General features: G+C 44.7%; 1 protein-coding gene across 1 annotated transcript; it reads right to left on the bottom strand.

Moving 5' to 3' along the window:
- Window positions 1–9178: 9178 nt before the first annotated feature.
- On the bottom strand, window positions 9179–9628 carry LOC116481479 (small ribosomal subunit protein uS15-like). The gene has a single exon (XM_032174171.2). It carries the CDS (start codon window positions 9626–9628, stop codon window positions 9257–9259), a length of 372 nt encoding a protein of 123 aa, XP_032030062.1. The 3' UTR covers window positions 9179–9256.
- Window positions 9629–11327: the final 1699 nt, after the last annotated feature.

Genomic DNA, 11327 nt, shown 5'->3' with positions numbered 1-11327 from the left:
TCCCAGGCTGGGTGAGGTGGCTTATGCCTGTAATCCTAGCACTTTGGGAGGCCGAGCAAGGTGGATTACTTTTGCTCAGGAATTTGAGACCAGCCTGGGCAACATGGTAAAACCCTATCTTTACAAAAATTCAAAAATTAGCTGGGCATGGTGGCACATGACTGTGGTCCCAGCTACTTGGGAGGCTGAGGTGGGAGGATTGCTTGAGCTCAGGAAGTTGAGGCTGTGCTGAGCTGAGATCGTGCCACCACCCTCCAGCCTGGGTGACAGAGGAGATCCTGTCTCCAAAAAAAAAAAAAATCAGCTGGGTGTGGTGGCGCATAGCTGTAGTCCCAGCTACTCAGAGCGCTGAGGTTGAAGGACCACTTGAGCCCAAGGAGGTTGAGGCTGCAGTGAGCCGTGAGCACACCACAGCACCGCAGCCTGGGCAACAGAGTGGGACTCTGTCTCAAAAAAAAAAAAAAAAATCATATACTCCCGTTTCAGCTTCTAAGCAAGTAGCTCTCTTGGGGCTGCTGTGGGCCCCTGTTCAGATGGTCACAGGAACATCCTTTCCTACTGATCATGCAGACCTGTCATGAGCTGGCCCTGATTTCTGAGCTGTCTTACTAATGATTATGACTCAGCCTCACTCCTGTGACCCACTGCCAACATTGGCATTCTGCCTGGGAACACATCCTTTCTTTGTACAAAACTAACACCAGGATGGGAATCAAATCTACAGTCTGGGTTTCAGAAGTAATTATTTACTTGATGGAGTTAAGGAGGTAAGAATAACATTAATACTGTTGACAACTACAAGTTCCCTGCCAGGCTGCCGTCCTGGAAGTGAGGTGAAGAAAGGGTTTAGGGTGGAAGGAATGATAACTGTCCAGTTTAGTTGAGGGGTCATGTAAGATAAGGACTGAGAAATAACCACTGGATTTAACAATGTGGAGGTCATTCATGATCTTAAGAAAGGCAATTTTGCTGGAATGGTAGCGGGGGAAAGCCTGAATGAAGTGGGTTCAAGAGAGTATGGGAGGAGAAGAATCAGCGTCAGCATGTAGAGAAACCATTTTCAAGGATCATTATTATAGAAGGAAAGAAACAATGTAATCGCCGGAGAAGAAGTAAAATTGAGATGATTTTTTTTAAAACCTTTTATCATGTGCATTTTCCAGCATACAAAAGAATAGAGGGAAAAATAAAATGAACCTACATGTACTCATTATGCAGTTTTTTGTTTGTTTTTTGAGACAGGGTCTCACTCTGTTGCCCAGGCTGGAGTGCAGTGGCGCGATCTCAGCTCCCTGCAAGCTCCGCCTCCCAGGCTCAAGGAATTCTCATGCCTCAGCATCCCGAGTAGCTGGGATTACAGGCGCCCGCCACCATGCCCAGCTAATTTTTGTATTTTTCTGTAGAGACAAGGGTCTCATTTTGTTGCCCAGGCTGGCCTCAAACTCCTGGGCTCAAGTGATCCACCTGCCTTGGCCCCCCAAAGTGGCGGGATTACAGACGTAAGACACTGCACCCAGCCAAGAGGGTTTTTTGTTTGTTTTGTTTTGTTTTGTTTTCAGGGAGAATTAATAGCATGCATAAATGCAGATGGAAGTGACGCGAGAGATGGAGCATTTGATGATGCAGGCAGGAGAGAGAGGAGATCTAGTGCTGTGAGGAGGAGGAGCCTTGAAGCTTCATCCACAATAAGACGACAGAGGCCAAGTACAGCTGACCCTTGAACAACACAGGTTTGAACTGCATGGATCCACTTATAGGCAGATTTTTTCAACCAATTGCTGATGGAAAATACAGTATTCAATGGATGCAAAACCTGAAAGGCTGATCTTTCATCTACACTGGTTTCTGTAGGGCCCACTGTGGAACTTGAGTATGTCTGGTTGGGGTATTTTGGGGGGTCCTGGAACCCATCTCCTGCAAATACAGAGGGATAACTGCATATGGACACAGATGCGAGGTATTGGGAGATATAGGAGAGAGACGGTGTGGATGTTCTGTTCAGATGGTTTCCATTTTCTCTGTGAAATAAGAAGCAAAGTCCTCATCTGAGAGCCAGGATGAGCCAGGCATTAGAGATCTGAGGAGAAAAGAGGAACTGAGAGAGCAGGGGCTGAGTGCTAATTATCCACCACGCCATCCTTAAGATGAGGAAGAGGAAGGCAAGTCCATCAGCTTGGCCGCCATTAAAACACAGTACACAGGGAACATCTGGGGCATGTGGCGTGGAAGTGAAATCTCATCACCTCAGGGTTCGGGAACTTATCTGAACTTTGGACGTGATCTGAATGCCAAGTCACTGGAAATTTTATTTTTAAAGAATCAGCATTAATTAATGAGCCATTTCAAGGCCTAATGAGCTAGTTATTGCAAAGTTCTTTCCGGTGAGCACGAAAGGGGAGAAACTGCCTTTGCTCCTGTTTTATTCCTTGAGGTTCTGTTTTCTGATTAAAAAATTTGCAAAATCAGGTTGGGTGCGGTGGCTCACACCTGTAGTCCCAGCACTTTCGGAGGCCGAGGTGGAAGGATCACGAGGTCGGGAGTTCGAGACCAGCCTAGCCAACGTGGCGAAACCCCCATCTCTACTAAAAATACAAACAAAAAAAAAAAATTTGCAAAATCAACTTGGAATTTTTCTGAACTGTTTCATAGTTAATCGGAAATAAAAGATTATTCAAAGTGTACGTGATTTTTCCTTTCTGTTTCCCTCCTTTACCTTTATCTCTCCTCTGTATATTCCTGCCTCCTTCCATGAAGGTCAGTAACTCATGATGGTTAATTAATATTTATTCGTCATTGACTCTATGCTGAGTTCTACACATTTGAGGAAACTGAAACCCAGAGGTTGAGTAACTTGCCAGAAGACATGTAGTTGTCAAGAGGGCAGTTCTTGAACCGAAATCATCTGATTTCCAAGACAATTGTCTTAGCCATGACACTGTTTTTTGCTTTTGTTTTTGTTTTTGAGACAGAATCTTGCTCTGTCACCTAGGCTGGAGGGCGATGGTAGGATCACGGCTCAATGCAGCCTCGACCTCCTGGGTTTAAGGAATCCTCCTGCTTTGGCCTCCTGAGTAGTTGGGACCACAGGCACAGTCACACCAGACAATTTTTTTTATTTTCCTTTTGTAGAGACGAGGTCTTGCTATGTTGCCCAGGCTGGTTTCGAACCCCTGGGCTCAGGCAATCCTTCTGCCTCAGCTTCTCAAGGTGCTGGGATTACAGGCATAAGTCACCGCCTGGCCCTCAGCCATGACTCTGTGTCTGCCTGGTTCTTACCCAGAGGTTCCCCTCTGGGTTCCAGTCGCGAGATGACATGCTGAAAGCAAACTAAGAAGACATGACTGGCCTCCTGACCCTGCCTGCTCTCAGCCCTGCCACTTTTTAACTGAATGACATTGGCCAAGTGTCATAAATTGTTTAATACAGTGGCTGCCTCAGCATCCATTTTCAGGCCTGACCTAAGTTGTCTGAAGCCCAGTCTCACTGTATCACCTCTGGTCTGGGTAACACTCCCCCTCCCTGAGTGGTTGTTTGTGATGCGGCCCATTTGTTCTTCATCCCACTGACCCGGAACCCACACATCACACAGCTGCTGATCGCCATCAAACCTAATGGCCGACACCAGAGTCCTGTAAATAAGCCCCGCTTTGCACGTGTTCTTGTTGAATCAGCCAAGCCACACCCCCACGGGAAAGCCCCAGGACAAAGCTCCAGGCCCTCCCTCTGCTTTCTGGCTCCCCATGGCCTCCGGACTCCCCCTCAGGCTCCCTGCACTCGCCGGACCTCTCTGGGCTGTGTAGGTAAGAGATTTCTTCTGTTGCTGCGTTTTGGTTTCGCCTCCTCCTTATGCCTCACCTGACTGACACCCTAGAACCTACCTTTCCCCCTGGCCACGGCTCTCCTGGAGAGTGGCTGGTTTCTGACCCCTCCAAAGAGAGACCTCAAGACCAAATTAGAGAGACAGCTACATATATAAATCACAATACTACGTTATTTAACCTTCCTTAACTTCTGTAACCTCATCGGGAAAATAAATGCCTATTAATATTTATCCCAGCACTTTGGGAGGCTGAGGCAGGCAGATCACGAGACCAAGAGATCGAGACCATCCTGGGCAACATGGTGAAAACCCATCTCTACAAAAAATACAAAAATTAGCTGGCATGGTGGCGGGCACCTCTAGTCCCGGCTACTCTGGAGGCTGCGGCAGGAGAATCGCTTGAACCCGGGAGGCGGAGGTTCCGGTGAGCCGAGATTGGGCCATTGCACTCCAGCCTGGTGACAGAGCGAGACTCCATCTCAAAAAAAAAAAAAAAAATTTATAACATGAGGTTGTCTTGAAATCCAGAGCCAGGCCTATAACAAGTGCTAAATAAGTGTTACCTGAGACCATTGTTGTTCTTACCGCTCATTAGTTTTGGGCAAGAGACTTTCTGTCTCTGAATATTGGCTGCCTTGTTTGTAGAATGAGCCTCTAATACTCCCTTGATGCACCTGATAAGTTTTGGGAATCGGTGTACAATGTGAGGTATGCACAGGGTGATCATGCGCCCTGGTTTTGCCCTGTTAGAATGATAAACTATAAGGACACCCAAATTTCCCTTTTTCTCGTGGTCCTATGAACTCATATCTTCTTTTCTTAGAATGATCGCATTTGTCCTGGTGAGCTGTTATAAGCTATCTGCCTATTTATTTGTGGGTACAGTACAGAGACTTCTTGTCAGTGCTGCTTTCCTACAGAAAAAGATTAATTCTAAGAAATAAGCCATGCAAGAGTTAAAAACAAAAATCAAAGATGCTTTTTAGGGAGAGAGGTATATAATATTCAGGTCACCAGAGATTAAAAACGTAGCACGCGAGCTCAGTGGTGCCCAGTTCCATACAGTAATCAGATAGGCAGAAATAGGCAAAAAGCGAGGACAAAGGAAAGACTTTGGGTTTTTTTTTTGTTTTTTTTTTTTTTTTTGAGACGGAGTCTTGCTCTGTCACCCAGGCTGGAGTGCAATTGCATGATCTCGGCTCACTGCAAGCTCCACCTCCCGGGTTCACACCATTCTCCTGCCTCAGCCTCCCAAGTAGCTGGGACCACAGGCGCCCGCCATCACGCCTGGCTAATTTTTTTGTATTTTTAGTAGAGACGGAGTTTCACCATGTTAGCCAAGATGGTCTCGATCTCCTGACCTCGTGATCCGCCCGCCTCTGCCTTCCAAAGTGCTGGGATTACAGGCGTGAGCCATCGCACCCGGCCCCGGCTTTGGGGTTTTGAAGGGAGGAGCTTGGTCTAAAGTCCTCGGCTCTTATTCCACCCAGAGGTTCACCTGGGCTTGGGCAGCAGAGCAGACGGGCGCCCCTCTGCGTCTCCGTTTGAAAGGTCCACCTGGCAACAAATGGTCTTTACAGCACCAGGAAACCATTTTCTTGCTTTGTCTTCAAAGCTCATTTTGGAATTAACTGTTACCGATAGACGAACGACTCAGGCTTTAATAGTTGACTTCGGAAGAGGAGGGTATCTGTATCTTTAGACACCTTGCACGCAATACTTTTGGTCTTTAAAAATGCTCAGAGTTTTGTACTTTGAGATGTAAGTCCCCTTCATTTCAATATGGTTGAAAGTTACATTTCTCTTTAAATCAAAATCATAAAGTTCTCTGATTCCTCTGGGGAAAATGTACAAAGATCTGATAGTGTTCAGTAGTTGCGCCACCACTTACTTCGGTCTTTGGTCTTGAAGGTTTAAATTATCTGGACTTTAGCTTCCTCACAGTGGTTGTAAAGTTGAAATGCACTCATATGTGAAAACTAGCAGCTGTCATTAGTATTTCAAAATAGGAGGAAACTGGATTTTATTTTAAGACACTTTAGGAAACAAGTGTTGACCATTTCTATATTTGTGCCATAACAAATACACCGAAATTCCCTAAAAAAAAAAAAAGTTCTTTGTCACTCAAGTATCATTAAGTACATCTAATAATGTATGAGGCAACATAATTGGTTATTAGCAGTTTAAAAAAATGAACTGTCCTTTTATTCTTTATTATTTATTGGATATTTTATTTAGATTTCTAAACATGGAGGATGATACGTTTAAAGATGGTGGTCTTGTAACCAGTTGTAAAGCTACTTAGTTGAATGAAATTTGAATTTCTTGGTTGTGTTTTATCTTTACCCACTTTTCTGTAAGAGGCCTCCTCTGTTCAAATTTGGGACAATGTGGGCATCAAATAGATAATAGGAAAGGATTAGAACCCACTGATAAAGTTAAAAAAAAAAACAAACCATGACCCAATGCTAATATAAATAAGTGAAAGAGGAAACCCTTTCTCCAAGGAGTCCTGGTTCCTTGTAGCGGCTGGTGGTATTAACATCTGAGCTGCATTTTACTTTCATACATCTGTATTCATTTGACCTTAACATTTTTATTTTGTTAGCAAGATTACATTTAATGAGATAAAACTTAGCGTTTTATCTTTATATTATCATTTTTATCACAAAATTACTTGTAATAAATTTGATAATAGGAAGTGAACTATTCATTCTTTGAATGTATTTGCAAAAAATTGAATACGTGTTCTAAAGCTTTAGTATAAAGCATAAGTAGTGCTCATTTTTTTCAGTTGGATTATATCTTATTCTCCCTCTTCCTTTTCAAATTCTATTGAAAATATCAATTACAGCTCAATAATCAATAGTATCATTGGCACACTGGAGGTGGGGGGTGCCATCAGCAATGTGAAATTTCCAGATTTAATGTCAGTGGGAGTAAACTGACAATAGAACCCAGCTAGAGGGATCTCTAGCCCACTTCAGGCAACAAAAAGCACCTCTCAAAAAAGTGAAATTTTTCTCTTACAAAATGATGGAACAATGCCAAGACGAGAAGCAGCGGTCCCCAGCAGTTGGCTGGGCCAATCTTCCACCCCACACATCTTAGCTCTAGCTATTAACTGACCCCAAGGATCACCAGATATTGAAAGAAAACTAATTGCATGGGAGAAGTAACAGACTCAGCAGAAAGAATACTCTCAAGGATGCATAATCAAAGAAGAAACTAGAATAAAACTCTAAAGGAAACATACATATCTCAGATTTGGAAGAATGTCCAGCCATTTTTTTTTTTTTAATTTCTGTCATTACAGTTCTTGGAAATCAAAAGTATTGCTGAAATAAATTTGCTGGGCATTACTTTTTTTTCTTTTCTTTTTTTTTTGAGACAGAGTCTTGCTCTGTCACCCAGGCTGGAGTGCAAAGGTGCAATCTCAGCTCACTGCAACTCCACCTCCCGGGTTCAAGTGATTCTCCTGTGTGCCACCATACCCAGCTAATTTTTGTATTTTTGGTAGAGATGGGGTTTCACTATGTTGGCCAGGCTGGTCTCAAACTACTGACCTCAGGTGATCTACCCGCCTCGGCCTCCCAAAGTGCTGGGATTACAGGTGTGAGCCACCGCACCCAGCCTGGGCATTACTTTTTTTTTATTTTATTTTATTATACTTTAAGTTTTAGGGTACATGTGCACAACGTGCAGGTTTGTTACATATGTATACATGTGCCATGTTGGTGTGCTGCACCCATTAACTCGTCATTTAACATTAGGTATATCTCCTAATGCTATCCCTCCCCCCTCCCCCCACCCCACAACAGTCCCCGGAGTATGATGTCCCCCTTCCTGTGTCCATGTGTTCTCATTGTTCAATTCCCACCTATGAGTGAGAACATGCAGTGTTTGGTTTTTTGTCCTTGCAATAATTTGCTGAGAATGATGGCTTCCAGTTTCATCCATGTCCCTACAAAGGACATGAACTCATCATTTTTTATGGCTGCATAGTATTCCATGGTGTATATGTGCCACATTTTCTTAATCCAGTCTATCGTTGTTGTACATTTGGGTTGGTTCCAAGTCTTTGCTATTGTGAATAGTGCCGCAATAAACATATGTGTGCATGTGTCTTTATAGCAGCATGATTTATAGTCCTTTGGGTAAATACCCAGTAATGGAATGGCTGGGTCAAATGGTATTTCTAGTTCTAGATCCCTGAGGAATCGCCACACTGACTTCCACAATGGTTGAACTAGTTTACAGTCCCACCAACAGTGTAAAAGTGTTCCTATTTCTCCACATCCTCTCCAGCACCTGTTGTTTCCTGACTTTTAATGGGCATTACTTTTATAACAACTTTTTATTAAAGTATCTTTTGGCCAGACGTGGTGGCTCACCCTTGCAATCCCAGCACTTGGGCGGGGCTGAGGCGGGCAGATTACCTGTGGTCAGGAGTTTGAGGCCAGCCTGGCCAACATGGTGAAACCCCACCTCTACTAAAAATACAAAAATTAGCTGAGCGTGGTGGCACGTACCTGTAATCCCAGCTACTGAGAAAGCTGAGGCAGGAGAATTGCTTGGACCTGGGAGGCGGAGGTTGCAGTGAGCCGAGATCACGCCACTGCACTCCATCCTGGGTGATAGAGCGAGACTCTGTCTCAAAAAATAAAAATAAAGTATCTTTTAAGATGGTGTTTTCTTCCATAGCTTTTGCAATTTAAAAATTTAGATAAAATTTATATAACATAAAACCATTTTAAATTATACAACTCAGTGATTTCTAATATATTAACAATGTTGTGCAACCATCATCTTTAATTCCAGACATTTCTGTCATCTCATAAAGAAACCTCAGACCCATTAGGAGTCACTCCCAATTTCCCCCTTCCCTCACCTCCTGGCAACCATTAACCTACTTTTTATCTCTATGGATTTGCCTATTCTGGACATCGCATATCAATAGAATCAGACAACACATGGGTTTTTGTGTGTGACTGTTTTCATTTAACGTAGTGTTTTCATGGTTTGTCCACATTGTGGCATATGTCTATACTTGATTCTTTTTTTATGGCTGAGTAATACTCCACTATTTGAGTATATCAAACTTTGTTTATCCATTCGTCAGCTGATGAACATTTGCGTTGTTTCACTTTTTTGGCTATTATGCATAATGCTGATATGAACTTTAGGCTTTTGTGTGGACATGTTTTTAATTCCATCTAGGAGCGGAATTGCTGAGTCACATGGTAACTATTTAATGTTTTGAGAAACCACTAACCTGTTTTTCACAGTGGCTACGTTATTGGTTTTGTTGTTGTTGTTGTTGTTAAGCAATCATTTTATTGCTTGAGTACATAGATAAATTTATGCGACCAGGGCAGAGGCTGTAGATGATTCATATTTCCAATTGGGAGGGAGGACTCGCTTGGTCTTGTAATATCAAGCCAAATGGTGAATCCAGCTCTCTGTCAGAATCGGATGGAATTTAGCATTCTTATCCTTTCTGTTCCTCTCAAGATGCTTTTGAACAGCAACTGCTTTCTTAATTAAATGGTAGAGATCTTCAGGGAGATCAGGAGCAAGTCCCTTAGACTTAAGATTTCTTAAGATTTTAGTGCCTGTCACAAAACATACTTGTGCAACACTATGTGAATCTCTCAGGATCACACCAATTTGTGAAGGAGTCAGGCCCTTCTTGGCCACTTTGTAAATCTGCTCCTTCACGTCGTCAGATGTCAGCTTCAGCCAAGTGGGGATGCCGTGGCGATAGGGCAAAGCCAACCGGGACAGGCCCTTCCCAGGAGCATGCATGCGACCCACGATGGCGGCAGTCAGGCAGCGAAAAGCGTGGCCGCGTTATTAAATGTTCCCACCTGCAATGTAGGAGGGTTTCATCCCCTCCCATGTCCAAACCTCAGGATTCTCAAGGAGAAAGGGAAAGGACCGCCCAGGCAAGACCTGGAGAAGAAACACCTGTGCCTTGAAAAGAGAGAGGACCGGTGACTTCTGGCCACTTGGCTTTCCGGTCGCCATGTGGTGTCTTGCCAACACCACAGCTGGAGGGCAGGGCACCCGTTCTAGACTAGGTCAGAGGTCAGCTGCGATCCATCCTCCCTCTGCCTCTTACACAGCCAAATGGTGCTGCTTCTAACCCTCATCACTCAGCTGCTTCTTACCCTAAGGCTTCCATCTGGCACTGTTTGCCCTCCAGCTGCTGTTCCACGTTCTGCTCAAGTAGCTAACAGTGTCACGTTTCTAAACCATGCCTCTTGTAATATTTGAAACTCAAAGGAATTGAAAATGTCGGTGATGGTAGTCCCCAAGAACCCAGAGCCAAAGCACTACAGTCCCCATGTGGTTAAGCATTCCCTTGGGGGCTGGGTTCATCCATCAACCCCCTTGAGCATGGCTTGTGGAAGGACTATCCTTATGATGTACTGGCTGTAACTCTCCAAGTCTGGCCAATTGAGTAAGGCATCCCTGAGTCAGAACACCTAGATCTGGATGGTACCTTCCTCTGCAGTACTAACTTCACAGAACTGCATTTTAGCAACCTTCGGAAACTCGTCCCGGGGTGCAAGGCTGTGCAAAGCAGCCACATTGCATTGCGATCCTTACATAAGTGCTTCCAGCTGCAAGGCAGGCCACCTCTGTCAGTCAGACTGTCCTCTCCAGTCTGCTGGCTCCATAGACCTCGGCACCAGAATGGAAGCCACTTGCCTCCTAGTACACATTGACACAGCCATACACATCAGGTCAGGGGGGTGTGGCTAATGCTGGAGTATTCCAGGCCCCAACAGCCGGGATGTTTTTCCAAGGAAAGGATGAGAGGGCAAGCAGCTGAGATGGGCTGGGACAGGCAGATGGGGAGGAGGGGAGCCAGGAGTGGGCCACCCGGCAACACCATCACCTCCGCCTCCTATGGCCTCCGAGCCTCCCTCCTGACCTGTGTCCTAGATTTCCTTTTTCTCCATGGATATTTAACCTAGTACTGTCCCAGCATGAGCCTTGTACTGTGAATTCTGGTTCTTATTTGACCATGATGTGGCGTTTGGCAAGTTAGCAAGTGTGGTTCACCCAAATACCTCAGGGGTGAGGATATGCACGAAGCACTTAGAACACCACCTGGCACATGGCACCTGCGAAATGTTAGCCACCCTCGATCCTGGGGCTACCATCAGGCAGGTCTCATCATGCCAGAAGGGAGCAGGAGACTCCTTTGGGGAGGTGGGACGCTCCATTTTGCTTAAAAGCCAGTTTCCATCCTGTGCCTCAGGTAAGGACATTCCCTGAGAGTTGAGACCATTGAGGCCATTGCTGTTGGATTGGAATGTAATGACAGTGACCTCGACTTCCTGACACAGCCCTGAATATCCGGCACGGGCTTGCCTCCAAGTGTTTTCTGCATCTGATTTATGAAATATGCCAAGTGGGAAGGAAGTTTCTGCTGACCTAATGCTTGCCCATAAAATGTGTTTTTAAAAATCAAGCGCAGACCTGATGAATCATA

Source organism: Hylobates moloch, unplaced genomic scaffold (assembly GCF_009828535.3).
Source record: "Hylobates moloch isolate HMO894 unplaced genomic scaffold, HMol_V3 SCAFFOLD_14, whole genome shotgun sequence".
In the NCBI taxonomy this organism is placed as follows: Eukaryota; Metazoa; Chordata; class Mammalia; order Primates; family Hylobatidae; genus Hylobates; species Hylobates moloch.
This window is presented reverse-complemented; position numbering and strand designations above follow the sequence as displayed.

What these genes read in the sequence shown, in the direction of transcription:
- LOC116481479 (XM_032174171.2), bottom strand. Translation starts at nt 9,628, where the DNA reads ATGCATGCTCCTGGGAAGGGCCTGTCCCGGTTGGCTTTGCCCTATCGC.